This window comes from Saccopteryx bilineata, chromosome 1 (genome assembly GCF_036850765.1).
Source record: "Saccopteryx bilineata isolate mSacBil1 chromosome 1, mSacBil1_pri_phased_curated, whole genome shotgun sequence".
Taxonomy (NCBI): domain Eukaryota; kingdom Metazoa; phylum Chordata; class Mammalia; order Chiroptera; family Emballonuridae; genus Saccopteryx; species Saccopteryx bilineata.
In genome coordinates, this window is record NC_089490.1 from 360,981,858 (window position 1) to 360,998,026 (window position 16,169).

The 16,169-nt window shown below is 47.0% G+C and overlaps 1 protein-coding gene across 1 annotated transcript in view; it reads left to right on the top strand.

Moving 5' to 3' along the window:
* The window catches only part of SPON1 (spondin 1), a 328,021-nt gene that overhangs the window by 288,519 nt on the left and 23,333 nt on the right, over positions 1-16,169 (top strand). The window contains exon 7 of the mRNA XM_066251009.1: positions 3,316-3,380. Within this exon, the coding sequence (XP_066107106.1) occupies positions 3,316-3,380 (65 nt within the window). The remainder of the gene's footprint in view (positions 1-3,315; positions 3,381-16,169) is intronic.

Genomic DNA, 16,169 nt, shown 5'->3' on the forward strand with positions numbered 1-16,169 from the left:
TGTTCAATTCCTGGTCAGGACACACAAAGGAAGTGACCATCTGCTTCTCTCGCCCTCCTTCTCCCTTTTCTCTTCGTCTTCTCCCGCAGCCAGTGGTTTCATTGGTTCAAGCATGGCCCCGGGCACTGAGGATAGCTCCGTTGTTCTGAGTACATCAACTTAGGCACTAAAAATAGCTCGATTGATTCATGTATTGGTCCAAGACGAGGAGCAGGGGGTTGCTGGGCGAATCCCAGTCAGAGCACATGCGGGAATCTGTCTCACTCTCTCCCCACCTCTCACTTAAAAAAAATAAATAAATCAACAAAAGGAGAGCTATGATGTTGTATCTACTGACATGGAAAGTCTCCCATGATGTAATATTAAGGAAAAATGTGCAGAATAAGATATTCAGTTTAAAAAGCTGTGTCTAATGTATGCACACACACATGTGGTTGCATATGCATTGTCAAGGCCTGGAATGCTACACATCAAACTAGCATTCTGGAGAAGGAGGCAGAAGGCAGGGTAGATGCTAAAGTGAAAAGTGCTCAACATTTACATTGTGTGCTTCTGTGATGCTAAATTTGTCTACCATAAGCATAAATTATTCTGGAATTAAAAAAATTTTTAAATAGTATAGCAGGAACTTAAAAATGATCATGGAAGTTGTGGGGAGCCATTGAAGGGGTTAGGCAAGGAATAGATAGGTTGGATTTGCAGCAATGTGGAGGGTGGATTACGGGAAAGCAAGAAGTACAGGGGACAAAGAGGGGGAGAGACGGTGGGAGGATTCAAGAGATGTTAAGGTGTGAACACAGTGGAGCTTAGGGCCTGACCACTGTGAAGGGGTGGGCAATGCAGGAAAGCTGGTGATGCCCGGTGTTAGGTTCGGGCAGCAGGGGATGTGCTTTTAACCCAGCTGGGGCCCACTGCAGGAGGAGCAGGGTTCTGGGTCAGACGAAGAGTTCAGTGTGGACCATGGAGGTCTGAGATGACTATAGGAAGCCCGGGTCATGGAGACTCAGCGCTGGCATTCGGGAGATCGGTCGGGTCCCACCCGGGACTTCATGCTAAGCAGCTTCTCTCTGTTATTCAGCAGATATTTAATAGAAATGAATCAGGAAAATATTCTCAACAGATGAAGATGTCTTTCATGGGAAGTATAAACCCCTCAGTTAGGCCCTAGAAGTGCTGTCTCTGAAAACGTGAATGTGGGCTATTTGTGTCCAAAAGTTCTTTCCTCTGGTCAGAAGGGGGAACCCCCAGGGAAGCCTGAGCTCAGGAAGAGGCTACAGGGTTCCCTGGGGGGTGGCTCTGTGGCTTGTCCCTGGGGGCCACTGCACCACAGCGGGACCATCCGCAGCACCCAGCCACGCTGGGTGTGGCTGACCCCCCTTCCTCTCCAAGTCCCTCCACCCACCAGCTCCTTCCCTGAGCTGCAGGCCAGGCACACCGGACTAGAAGGCCTTCTATAATCTTTGGGCCTGGGCCTGGAGACACCTCTCATCTCCTTCCTTCTAGTTTCCTTAAGGATATGGGATTTTCTGGGCAAGGTACCCAACTAAGGAAAAATTCACCAATTCATTCCAAATCGGTTCCGGGCAGCCACAGCCAGGCAGGGCACTAAGAACTGGGGCAAGTCTCTGCCTTCCTGGAACTCAGGGACCTGTTCAGTCAGCAACAAAGCCCTTCCTTCCCCAGCGGGTGACATTCTGGGATTTTCTGTGCCTAATTAATGGATGTTGGTTGAGCACTGCTGAGGCCAGGCCAGGGAAAGGAGAGATAGACCCAGAACTGGCTGAATCCACCCTAAGGAATGTCCCCAGCCAAAGCCATATTTGGGCTCTGGGAAGAATTAAGCCTTGAAAAGATTGTGATTCCCCCCTCCATCCTAGTGTGTAATTGAAAATAAGAACCTAAGCACACCTCAAAGTTTAACAAGATCAGCAAAGTTCTGATTTTTTTTCTCCCTGCATTGATGACTTAATGCTTTCCTCAAAAAATGTTAACTGTCAGATCCTTCCTCAAAAAATTATTTTAGCCCTGGTCAGATAGCTCAGTTGGTTAGAGTATCATCCTGAAGTGCAGAGATGATCAGTTTGATCCCTGGTCAGATAGCTCAGTTGGTTAGAGTATCACCCTGAAGTGCAGAGATGATCAGTTTGATCCCTGGTCAGATAGCTCAGTTGGTTAGAGTATCACCCTGAAGTGCAGAGATGATCAGTTTGATCCCTGGTCAGATAGCTCAGTTGGTTAGAGTATCACCCTGAAGTGCAGAGATGATCAGTTTGATCCCTGGTCAGATAGCTCAGTTGGTTAGAGTATCACCCTGAAGTGCAGAGATGATCAGTTTGATCCCTGGTCAGATAGCTCAGTTGGTTAGAGTATCACCCTGAAGTGCAGAGATGATCAGTTTGATCCCTGGTCAGATAGCTCAGTTGGTTAGAGTATCACCCTGAAGTGCAGAGATGATCAGTTTGATCCCTGGTCAGATAGCTCAGTTGGTTAGAGTATCACCCTGAAGTGCAGAGATGATCAGTTTGATCCCTGGTCAGATAGCTCAGTTGGTTAGAGTATCATCCTGAAGTGCAGAGATGATCAGTTTGATCCCTGGTCAGGGCACATACAGAAAGAGATTGATGTTCTTCTCTCTCTCTCTCTCTCTCTTGCTCCTTTTCTCTCTCACCAAAATCAATAAATAAAAATAATTTAAAAAAATTATTTTAGGTCCTCACACTTCAAGGCTTCTTGACACACTGTCCAAAGCAAAACAGAGAATAATAACATGAGTGGCACAGAAGGTGGCCCCAGCTCTGTTCTGACCTCCTCACCCAAAGGAGTCTGATCCAGTGTGTGAGTCTCAACAGCAGGACACGCCTCGGGGGTGACCATCGTTGGGGCCAGTTGTTGGCTACATTGCAGCTCCTGTAACAGGGTGGCCCAGAATAGACCCGAGTCAGTGTCAGGACACAGGGCACACAGTCTTCCCTCCAGGCAAGACATGATATGGAAGTCTGGCCATCCTAGGCAGAGTCCAGGGCACAGCCTGGCTCCAGGGGGGAAGGCGTGGGCTGCGCTGGGAAACAAAGGTGTGGCTCAGTGGATTCATTAGTGTCCAGCATGCACCAGGCACACTGCACACTCAGCCCCACCTCCTGGGATGGCCAAGGCTCCAGGGCTCCCCTACCCTGAGGCCAGATGGCTCCCACACCTGGGCAGGTAGAATCTCAATAGCAGGTAAGTGAATAGGAGCAGACAGTGTGACCACGTCAGAGCCCTCTTGTTCCCATGAGCCCAGCTCTCCTCACTAAATATTTGTGGTCTTTTTTGCAGAGCGATGAGGTCCTCACTGTCATCAAAGCCAAAGCTCAGTGGCCAGCCTGGCAGCCTCTCAACGTGTAAGTAACAAGCAGACCCTGGCTCTGCCCTGCCCCTGTCCTAGTCTTATATGGGGAGCCACCTACCTAATGGCCACCACATGCTGGTTAGGTCATTATAGTCAACAACAGCTCTTAGATGGACAAACAGGTGAGGTACACGGCCCATGTGTAGAGTATCTCAGGCGTCCCTGTCTTCCCAGAAACACAGGCTTGGTCTCTGTTTCCCCTTGATGATTCTAACACTGCAAAGGACCCCACTCAGAATAAAGATTAACCAGTTTGTAATCACTCACGTTCTCAGCTGCAAATACATTCACCCTCTGAGCACACAGGTATACTCTAAGCAAATCTGTCTCATGGAAAGCCCGGTTTACCCCAGGTTCCTTTCTCCGTCTCCATCTTTCTGTCTATCTCTTGGAGATTTCATCCTCCCATGCATTTTGGTGATATGTTGTTGGCTCCCAAAACTACCACTCCTCCAGGTACTGTAGTTATGTAGACAGGTAGATAGATAAATTCATCCATCAGTTTCTTGGACACCTCTCTGTGGATGGCCCACATGGATCTTGAACTCATCATATCCAAAATGGAACCTGTACGGCTAGTAGTCGCTGCCATTGTGACCATGCACGAGCAGGTTCCTATTAGATTTGGGAAGACGGTAAAGAAACAGCGGAGCCAAAAAATAGTGGGCCATTCCTTTATTCAAGACTCGGGCCATTCCTTTATTCAAGACTCGTACCGGCCGACGAGCAAACACACAGGGCTCCCAAAGCCACTGAAACATTCTCCGGTTTCACAACCAGGAGAATCTTCTCCAGTTTTTCCTAGAATCAAAGGCCCCACCAGTCCAAAAGCCCCTCACCTCTGGTTCCCCATCTGCCAACATGGCTTCTTACTCTGCAAAACTGGCTTCTCCTTCAGCACTCTACATCCTCTCTGCTCTCACTCTACAAAAAATGGCTTCTCTCTCTTTCCCTGCCATCTTAGCTTCTTTCTTCTTCTCCTTCTCCTTTTCTCCTTTTCAAACTTTTCTGGCACAAAAAAAACCTCTCCTCCGGTGACATTAGCATGACAATGGCCCTTCCCAAGCAGGAAGGTAATTAGCAATTTCACAGATCACATACCTGGCGCTGCCCAGCGCCATTTCATTTTTTAACACTAAAAGTGAGCAAACTCAAAAAATACAAATTTTACAAACTCATTTGCCCAACAGAACCCATTACTGACCCATCCTCTTGTTTCTTCCCTCTTAGTATTTCACAATCCATCCTCACCTGGCCATTCTCCCACCATTAGTTCAAGCCACCATCTTTTCTCACCCAGACAACTTCAATTCTTCCCTCTTCTATGGTCTTCCCGATCTGATCCCTCGTCCACACTGTTACCAGAGTGATCATTTAAGAATTCAAATCTCGGCCCTGGCCGGTTGGCTCAGTGGTAGAGCGTCGGCCTGGCGTGCAGAAGTCCTGGGTTTGATTCCCGGCCAGGGCACACAGGAGAAGCGCCCATCTGCTTCTCCACCCCTCCCCCTCTCCTTCCTCTCTGTCTCTCTCTTCCCCTCCCGCAGCGAGGCTCCATTGGAGCAAAGATGGCCCGGGCGCTGGGGATGGCTCCTTGGCCTCTGCTCCAGGTGCTAGAGTGACTCTGGTCGCGACAGAGCGACGCCCCAGAGGGGCAGAGCATCGCCCCCTGGTGGGCATGCTGGGTGGATCCCGGTCGGGCGCATGCGGGAGTCTGTCTGACTGTCTCTCCCCGTTTCCAGCTTCAGAAAAGTACAAAAAAAAAAAAAAAAAGAGTTCAAATCTCACTACCTGCCTTAGAATCCCTCCCTGACCTCCCTTGGTCTCCAGGATCAAGTCTGCACTCCTCAGGGCACCTGAGAGGACACACTGAGCAGAACCTGCTCCAGCCCCTGCCCCCTTTTCCCCAGGACTCACGTCTTGCTGCTCCCTACTCTACACCTCCCTGCAGCCACCCTGAGTCCCATAAAGATCCTTGAACAAGTCTTGATTTCATTTATCCTTTATGGATGCAAGGCCTAAATCAGACAAAGTTCCCAATTAATTGCAAAAAAAAAATGTTTTATGAAGAATGGTTTGAAAAATGGACTAGACTTCTGGTCAAGATGGAGGCATAGGTAAATGCAGTACTCACCTCCTCCCACAACCACATCAAAATTACAACTAAACTAGAGAACAACCATCATTCAGAACCACCTGAAATCTGGGTGACCGGAAGTCCTACCAGTGGGGAATTAGAGAAGAAACCACATTGAGAGTAGTAGGAGGGGTGGAGATATAGAATGGGCTGGTCCCCCACATGCAGTTTAAAATTAGGATGAATATCTTGGCTGCAGAGGTCCCTTCTCAGGAGCAAGGGGTCCCAAACCCACACTAGGTCCCTCAGTCCAGGGTTCCAGTGCCTGGAAGAGAAGTCCCCATAACTTCTGGCTGTAAAAATGAAGATTGAGGCTGAGGGAGACAGGGCTGCTGGAGTCCCAGGCACCTCCTCTAAAAGAGCCCGTGCATGAACTCACTCGGACTCACTCTCTCTGAGTTCTAGAACTGGGGCAGCAGCTTGAAAGGCACAGGATACACACAGGATTGTCCAGCATAAGGGCTGGGGTAAGCTTTATTCCAGACAGAGTGCTGGCAGAGGCCGTTGTTCCTTTGATAAGTCCTCCCCACACAGAGCTGACAGGTGGGCATCATATCTGAGACTCCATCAACTTGGCTCACACAGTTTTCCCCTCCCTGGTGATCCCCTGAGGCCCCACCCCACCCAGCTTTCTGGCCCACCCAAGCTGTTTCCAGTGGCTTTTCCATTCAAATGGCCTGTCTTGGCTCATGCCATTTTAATGGTTGCCAGATAGAAAGGGAGTTGGGGGGCTGGTTGAAAAAGGTGAAGGCTTTGCCCTGGTTTGCCCTGAGCTACCGGTTGGCTCAGCGGTAGAGCGTTGGCCTAGTGTGCGGAGGACCAGGGTTTGATTCCCAGCCAGGGCACACAGGACAAGCACCCATTTGCTTCTCCACCCCTCCGCCGCGCTTTCCTCTCTCTCTCTCTCTTCCTCTCCCGCAGCCAAGGCTCCATTGGAGCAAAGATGGCCCGGGCGCTGGGGATGGCTCTGTGGCCTCTGCCTCAGGCGCTAGAGTGGCTCTGGTCGCAACATGGCGATGCCCAGGATGGGCAGAGCATCAACCCCTGGTGGGCAGAGCATCGCCCCATGGTGGGCGTGCCGGGTGGATCCCGGTCGGGCGCATGCGGGAGTCTGTCTGACTGTCTCTTCCTGTTTCCAGCTTCAGAAAAATGAAAAAAAAAAAATAAAAGAAAGAAAAAGATGAAGGGGTTAAGAAGTACAAACTGGTTGTTACAGAACAGTCATAGGGATGTAAAGCACAGCATAGGAAATATAATCAATATATCCTAATAACTGTGGTGTCAGATAGGTGGAAGATTTATCGGGATGATCAGTTAGTAAGTTATATAATGTCTAATACCTGGGGTATACGCTTGAAACTAACATAACATTATATGTTGACTGTAATTGAAAGATTTTTTAATGATTTTAAAAATAAAAATAATAAGTTTAAATTTTTAAAAAAAGAATGTCTTGGCTAACCCCTCTGTGGAGCAGTCTGCATCCACTAACGAGGGCATTGATGAGGACGGCAGCGACCTGGGATGTCTGAGAGGCCGCTCAGTGGGAGAAAAGGCAAGCTCAAAATGGGAGGAAGGCAAGTGCCAGGAAGACTTCACAGGACAGGGCGGCAGGCACTGAGAGAGGCGGAGCACTCACACGTGACTAGCTAGCTGGTGGCAGGGAGCCTGTTGCCAGGTACCTGGTACCCACCTGCTTCATCACTCAGGAACTGAATGGCTCGTGCCCTGCCACGTGCCAGCCCCATACACAGCCCCTCCCTTCGGAGTGGCCAGCCGAGAGGGAGACGGACAGTTGAGTTCTCTCACTGCAGGTGTGCTCCGCACAAGTCCAAGTGGCACCAAATATACATTCTAAAGTCACTGTGATTACCCTGTTTGCTCCAAAGGGAACAGTGTGATGATGCGGATATGGGTGCCCCAGAGAAGGGGCACAGCCCAGCCCAGGGCTGGGGAGAGGTCATGAAGTCTTTGTGCAGGAGGCCCCATGGTGCTGAGCCTGGCACATGCTCCCTGCCCTGGCATGGCCCAGGTCTGGTGGGACTGAGGCCCTGAGGAGGCCCTGAGGAGAGCAAGGGAGGAGGACAGTGGACCGAGGACAGCCCGCCGACTGCATGCAGGCATTTTCTAGCGTGCTTGATCTCCGGGCCTTGCTCTCGTCTCCTCTGAGGAAGCTGAGACCAGACTGAGTTAACCCTTAAACAACACAGGTGCCAACCCCTGGCGCAGCTGAAAATCTATGTATAATTTTTGACTCCCCCAAAACTTAACTGTTGGAGAGCCTATAGTTGACCAGTAAACCTTACTAATAACATAAACAGCCAATTTACATATATTTGTATGTTTATGTATTATACACTGTATTCTTATAATAAAGTAAGCTAGCAAAAAGAAAATGTTATTAAGGTAATCATAAGGAAGAGAAAATACATTTACAGGATTGTATATAGTAATTGAAAAAAATTCCCCATCTACATTAAGTGGACCCATGCAGCTCAAACCTGTGTTGTTCAAGGGTCAGCTAGAGTTGAAAAGCTGCCCAGGCTTGGAGGTACCTTTCTCTCCAAGAGGCAACAGAGGCAGAGCCTGCCGCCCTAGGCTCTCCTGGTGCATGGGCATTTGCCTGACTCATGCCAGTCTCAGCAAAAAACACTGATGTAAATTCACAAAGGCCCTCAGCCCCCTTTGCAAAATTAACATCAATTAGAGAGAATGTCCACCCTGAACCCTGTTTGCTCAGGCTCTCTCCCAGCGGCCCCCAGCTCCCAGGCTCCAGACCCTGCATGTGAAGAGTTCCCCACCTCACGGACGTCTGGGCCACAGAAATTGTGGATGTCAATTTTTACACCACTAAGGAAACCTTATACCAGTGGTCCCCAACCCCCGGGCCGCAGACCGGTACCAGTCCATGGGCCATTTGGTGCCAGTCCACAGAGAAAGAATAAATAACTTACATTATTTCCGTTTTATTTATATTTAAGTCTGAACGTGTTTTATTTTTTAAAAATGACCAGATTCCCTCTGTTATATCCATCTAAGACTCATCTTGACACTTGTCTCGGTCACGTGATACATTTATCCGTCCCACCCTAAAGGCCGGTCCATAAAAATATTTTCTGACATTAAACCGGTCCGTGGCCCAAAAAAGGTTGGGGACCACTGCCTTATACCATTTCTCTTCAGGATCTTGCGTTTAGAAAGATGTAAACTGTGAAGCAAGGGGCTTCAGGAAGGAGAGAAGGAGGAAGGAAGAGAGGAAAAGAGGAAAGCAGAGAGAAACCCTTTTACCTTGAGCATCTACTATGTGCTAGATACCCTACTAAGCACTTATGTTCCTTATCCCACTTAATCCTCGTACTAACCTCATAATCGTCCCCACAGGGATTATGGTCCTCACTTTACCGGTAATGGGTTAGGCGCAGAGGTTGTGTAACAGGTCCAACTTCAGCATCCAGCTCCATCAATGGAGGAACTAGAATTCAAACAGTATCTAGCTGACTCCAATGTCTATGGTCTTCACTAAAACAATGTCCTTCCAATTAATTTACCATTTATTATCCGTTTTTTAATCAATCAAACACTTATCTGGCATTTGCACTTCTGATCAGCATGTGTGACCACACCAATATTCTTTCTGACTCCCACCAAAAACAAAACAAAAAAACAGATTCTTAACTTTCACTTACCCTGTGTCCTATCAAAGGATGACTGAAACATTTAATTGCCTCAACAAACATCTAGTGGGGGTCTCCAAAGGAAAGTACTGTGAAAGGTCCTTAGGGATACGGTGGTGAGCTGAACAGAGCTTCTCATAAAACTTACAGCTTGCCTAACCAGGCAGTGCCACAATGAATAGCGTGTCTACCTGGGATGCTGAGGTCCCAGGTTCAAAACCCCGAGGTTGCCAGCTTGAGTGCAGGCTCATCCAGCTTAAGTGTGGGATCACCAACATGATCCCATTGTCACTGGCTTGAGCAAGGGGTCTCTGGTTCATCTTGAGCCCCCTGGCCAAGGCACAAATGAGAAGCAATCAATGAGCAACTAAAAATGATACAACTATGAATTGATGCTTTTTATCTCTCTCCCTTCCTGCCTCGCTCTCTCTTTCTCTCCCCCCCCCATGAAAGAAAGAAAGAAAGAGATAGAGAGAGAGAGGGAGATAAAGAAAGGTAGGAAGGGAGGGAGGGAGGGAGGGAGGGAAGGAGGGAGGGAGGGAGGGAGGGAGGGTAATGGGAAATCATTGATGGGTTATAAGCAGGATGATGACATGATCAGATTTAGATTAAAACAAAAACAACACTGGCTCCACTATGAAAAGGATAAGAGTAGAGGAGGTGAGACCAATGAGGAGGCTATTGCAGAGGTCCCGGGAGAATTAACAGTGACTTTTGACTACGATGTTGGTTGTGGAGTTGGAGAGGCACAAGGTCTGAGAAATGTGTAGGAGTAAAAACCGATAGGCTATGGGATAGATTGGATAAAAAGTAGGAGAAAGGCAGAGAGTTCAAGATGTATAATTAATGAGTTGGCAGCTCCTCTAGTAAGATATGGAACATCAGGTGAAGTTCAACGGGAAAGATCATAAGTTCAGTTCTGGGTGGAAGATGTTGGAAATGCCTTCAACCAACATATCCAGTTAGAGGTGTTAAGTGCACAGTTAACTATAAAGTTCTGAAGCCCATGGGAAGAATTCTGCACTAAGTCAACAAGGAATGGGAGACAATGAAAAGGTTATGGATGAGAGAGAGCTTGAGAAAAAGTCAAGGGCTTCAGACTAAATCCAGAGGCGCTCCAACATTTAATACTGAGGAGGACTCACCTGCAAAGGAAACAGAAAAGGAACAGCAAAGAAATTGGGGAAACAAGCTTGATACCAGGGAAGCCAAGTGAAGAAAGCATTCCAGCAGAGAGTGGTCAGTGCAGCTGAGAAATCAAGTAAGATTAGATAATGCTGCAAAATCCCATTGGACCTATCAACATGAGGACCCATCAGTGACCGTATTGGGACTCCTTTCAATGACCTTATTGGGACTCCTTTCTGCTGAGTAATGGGAGAGAGATGAACAGCCTGGAGCAGGGTGAAATGTGCACAGAAAATGGGGTTATGGAGTCAGTGAGTTCCGACAGCTTCTGTGAAGTTTGCTGTGGAAGAAGGGAAGGAGCAGTAGTAGCGCCACACGGATGAAAGAGTCAGTGGACCTTTCTTTTCTTTCCTTTCCTTTCTTTTTTAGATTTTTTTATTTATTCATTTTAGAGAGAGAGAGAGAGAAGGGGGAGGAGCAGGAAGCATTAACTCCCATATGTGCCTTGACCAGGCAAGCCTAGGGTTTCAAAACAGCGACCTCAGCATTCCAGGTTGACACTTCATGGACCTTTCTTCTCTTCTTCGTCTTCTTTTTTAAGATGGCAGAGACTTCCTTAAAAATTGAAAAAAATATATTTGGGGACACCTCACCCTTCACCCATCCCTCAGACATCCTAGGACCCCCATGGAAAAGAATTAATTGATGGCAAACCCTTGACCTCCCAAACACCCAAACCCTCTGCACTCACGGCTACCAGTTTGTTAAGGGGAAGTATTTTCCTTTGATAACTCCAGACCCTATTTTCCCCTACTTCCCTTCCGAATCTCATTAGGAAGTCAAATTAGGAAGATGCCACGCAGCCAAGTTTTGTTTTGCAAACACAGCCCTGCGCCTCCTCCCTGAGCCTACCCGATTGAGGTTAATGGGATTCCAGCCTCCCTTGGGCCAGTGGAAAGCCAGGGTGACCTACTTTGCCAGGTCCTGCTGGTGGAAACTGACTTGTTTTTCAATGATCTTCATCTTTATCCACAGGGCCATTTCTCAAAGGACAGCTACCAATGAAGTAGCTGCTGACTTGTTTAGCTCAATAAACCAAGCTATGGCTCGGACAGCCCACAGCGCAGGTAGAGACAGAAGAGACAGTCTCCACAAAACCCACATCCCTCACTAGTTCCTCTGGTGCCCGAGGAGGAAAGGCTCAGGTTTCCTGCAAATCAGTTCTGAATTTCCACCACCCAGTTCCTCTGGTTTAGTCTGGATGCTAGGAATTACAGGAACTTTTCTTCTTTTTTTAAGTGAGAGGAGGGGAGATAGAGAGACAGACTCCCACCCGCACCCCCACTGGGATTCAGGGTGCAATCGGCTCTGGGGCTGATGCTCTGCCCATCTGGGGCCATGCTGGCAACCAAGCTATTTAGCACCTGAGGCACGGGTCCCATGGCGCCATCTTCAGCGCCTGGGGTTGACGTGCCAATCAGCTCCAGAAGGGGAAGGGGGGAAGGAAGGGAGAGGAGGGAAGGGAAGGGAAGGGAAGGGAAGGGAAGGGAAGGGAAGGGAAGGGAAGGGAAGGGAAGGGAAGGGAAGGGTTGGAGAAGAAGATGGCTCCTGTGCGCCCTGACCGGAAATCGAACCCAGGACTTCTACATGCGGGGCTGACGCTCTATGGCTGAGACAACCGGCCAGGGCACAGGGAACTTTTTTAAAAATAATTTTTAGTTCTTTAAAAAATAATAGTTTAATTTTTTAAAGAAATTATATGCCCTTTCTTATAATGAGTCCTGTAAAGAACTATAGGCCCCTTAATTATTCCCAGCCACTGTTTAATTAATATTTGCATTAATCAGGAGTCCGTGTTTTCCAGACAGATGAGGGGTGGGTGAACTGGAGACACAATCACCCTCGCCGGAAATCCCGCCTCTGGAGGGTTTGTGCCCCATAATCACTCAGGCCAGGGTTCCCTATCTTTCTCTCAAATAAGGGCTGAAGGCACAAGGCCATCCCTGCACCCTGTAGCACTTGCCCAGGTCCATTGATGTCCTGGCATTGTAAAAGAAGACTGGAGTAGAGGATCTGATCAACCAGATGGACCCGGAGCCATAGATACCTTCAGGTTCTGTACAACTTTCCAAGTCAGAAATCCTCACTCAAACCCTACTCCGCGCACATAGCACTTCAGCCTGGTGCATGGTTCGAGCGCCCTCTGGTGGCCCATTGAGTTTCTGCAACATCAAAAACTTTATTGGGGATTATTTGAAACACATGATGAGGAACAGAACTAACCAGCGACCTGAGTCTAATGTGAGTCTGTAATTTAGAAGGAATATTAAGTCTCTAAAAGGACCACAAAAAATTTATATTGCCTCTTTTGTGATGTTTTTGGGAGGTTTCTTTAGAAACATTTCCTTTATCTATTAAGATTGTGATATTTTTCTTACAGATTTGGATTAGCTCTGTATATGCAATAGATGTTGACATTTTTCAGTCACACTAGGGGGAGACCATTTTACCAACATGTTATTTCTCTCTCTAATGCAGTACTGCTGTTTGCATTATACAGATGTTTTTAGTTAATGTCTAATTCAATGACTTACCTTTGTGATTGCTTTTATTGTTGCAAAGCTGAGAAAATTAAAAATTTCCTAACAAATCAGAAGTGGCTTTTTTTCTATGATCTGGTTGTTTTCTATTTAACACTGGATTTTTTTTTTTTTTTTTGGTGTACAATATTAGATGTCAACCCTATATTGTTTTAATTGCAATTAAGTTAGCCTAACCCCACTTGTTGCCCAATCTTTTCTCCCCCCCCCAATTTTGAATAAATCCTTCTCTAAAGTTTGTGAGATCTCCAGTTTGTGCCACTAATTTATATTTATTTCTTATCTTGAATATTACATCATTTTAATTATCATGCTTTATAATATATTCAGTTATAAGGTATGATCAGAAGAACTGTCTTGGCTAGAAAACTGACTAAAATTTAAATCCCACATAGAAAAATGAATCTAAATTAACAAAATACCCTAAATGGGAAAATGTGACATATAAGAAGCATGGATAAAATTTTTCATTATAGTTCAGACAAATTAACCATAGCTATCATTTTCTAGAGAAAATTCACACATATTCTTATCCATTTCATTATTTTAAATAACATTTTATTATAGAAGTAATAAATACTTTGAGGTGATTTTTAAATTAAATTTGAAGGTCAAAGGAAATACAAGAGCTCCATACTTGTTTCTTAGATTAATTCATTTATTTCAACAAATATTCAAGGAGAATATTCTGCACACCCAGTTTAAGCCAAGCACTGTGTTTAAGCCATATTGCTGTGAACAAGAAGAAAATGGTCCCTACTCTATAGGCACCCAGCAGGGAAGATGGAAACAAGACACTCCGTAGAAAGACTGAGTTCAATATTCTCTGGGAAGGTACACCAGGAGTCCTAAGCAGTTGAGACAAAATGAGGAAACACTTCCTGCAGGACATACTATGTAAGCTAGGGGTAAGCCAGGGGTGAATTTTCTAGTCAAGGGTACAAGAAAAGCCCTGGCCAGTAGGCTCAGTGGTAGAGTGTCAGCCCGGCGTGTGGAAGACCCAGGTTCAATTCCCACTCAGGGCACACAGGAGAAGCGACCATCTGCTTCTCCCTTCCCATCTACTCCTCCCACAGCCATGGCTCGAATGAGCAAGTTGGCTTCATCAAGTTGGCCTTGCCTCAGGTACTAAAATAGCTCGGTTGCCAAGCAACAGAGCAGTGTACCCAGATGGGCAGAACATCAGCCCCAGATGGGGTTGCCGGGTGGATCCTGGTTGGGTGCATGTGAGAGCTTGTCTTCCTGCCTCCCTGCCTCTTACTTGATTTAAAAAAGAAAAGAAAAGAAAAAGAAAAAAGGGTATAAGAAAAGAGTGGGGCATAACTGAAGGTATTAGAGAATTGCTCCTAAGCCTTTATAGATTCAAATTTATTATGTCACCCAACATAACATCAGATGTTTTGTGCAAAGATTGGTTGCTGCAAATTTTCTACTTCTTGAAATGCATACCAAGGACTGTAGGATAGCCCATTCAGATTGCAGATTTGGCCAAAATGCATTTGCATAAAATGATTTGCATAAATCCTTATAGAACACATGGTTCTCAGACGGTTACATCCATCAGCTGGGAAGTGTATCCAGAGGGAGTTGCGTGAAGGTTGGTTTGATTTCTCCAGCTCTGGATTCCTCAGTGGAGCTATTTTGTCCCCTTGGGTTGTCATGGTGAATAGTTTCACCAGTAGGGTACAGGATACGAGCCACTAGCCTCACCCAAAGCCACATGCTCAGGAAGATGGGAATAGGTGGAGAGGTTGGTCTCTATAGAAATGGAAGAGGCACTGCTGGACTTCCAGAGGCCAAGAGCCAAGGAGGGCTGGGGCATAAAGCAGCCCATAAATGCCAGATGCCAGTGTTCTGTGTCTGGCATTTAATTGAAGGCCGGCCCCGGACTGTATCCTATTAGACTCTAAATGAGCAATATTGCAGCTCCCCAGACTACAAGTCTAGAAACCAGGTCTTTAAAGAAGCTTCTAAAACCAGTGACCTACATGCCAGAAAACACATGCATGGGGAAAGGATGGCAGGCACAGTAATACTAGCTCAGGTATCCGACACTGGACTAAGTTCTGTATGCCAGTTATTTCCCTGAACACTTTTAAGAGTCCATATTGGGACCCCCATTTTATAGATTTGGACACTGAGGCACAGAAAGTTTTGGTATGTTGTCCAAGGATACGCAGCTACAAGAGGCAGTGCCGGGATGCACCCCAGGCTTCCCTCTCTCTCTGCTCATTGTTTGATCCCAGCTGGCCAGCCAGAGCCCAAGCAGTCCAGTTCCATGGCGCCTGGAGTCAATGCTTTCTGGGGACAGGTGAGGGCAGCCAGAAGCAGCTGGTCCCAACAGAGGACCATAGGGACTCCTAGACAGCTGAGGTGGACCAGCTGCCAGCTGGACTGAATAGACAAGTTGGGCCCCAGCCAAGGATTCCCCACGATTAGCAGCCTGGGGGTGTCGAGCCAGGCAGCACAGCTTTCAGACTCAGCCCGTTATCTCTAAGCTCATGAACCCCTATACGCATTGCTTTCTTCTCTGCAAAACGACAGAATAATTCTAACCCCACAGGATTGTCATGGGTTAGGGACGTAAAATAATGCAGGTTTGCCACCAAGTGTGTGCTCACTCTAATCCTCCAGCCAGTGGGTCATCACCATTGACTTCATACAGCCCTGGCCACTCTGAAGACCTCTTCTTAGCAACACGAGGAGATAGGTTGAAGAACTGCCTCTTGTAGCTCAAGGGCTGTCAGCCAAAGGTCTCTGGCTCTGTAGCTGGGTCCCTGCTCGCCGACTGGAGGGAATGGCTGAGTCGGGTGTTGGGGTAGGGCTTCAGTAGCAGTCTCTTGAGGGTCATGGAGGCAGCAGGATGGGACACAATGTAGACTGATCTCAGTACAGTGAAAGGGGACAGAGTGAGGACTTAGAAAGTGATGATGAAAAGGATACTGCCCTTGAACAAATATGGACTTGGGTTATGGTCTTCATTCTACCACTTTATTTTTGTGACTTTGGACAAGTTACATAAGCTTCTGAGTCTTAGTTTCCATGTCTGTATATTAAAATCAATTATCCTGTTCTCATGAGTCAGTGAAAATATGTAGGAAAAGGCTTGGGGCATTGTTAGCCAATTTTTTTTATCAGTAAAGTTCATCACACATCCAAACAGCTGGGCTCCCTGATAACACAAAGTATTTGTACATCCATTTATTCGGAAACATTAACAGACCATCAACTCCATGGCAGGCACC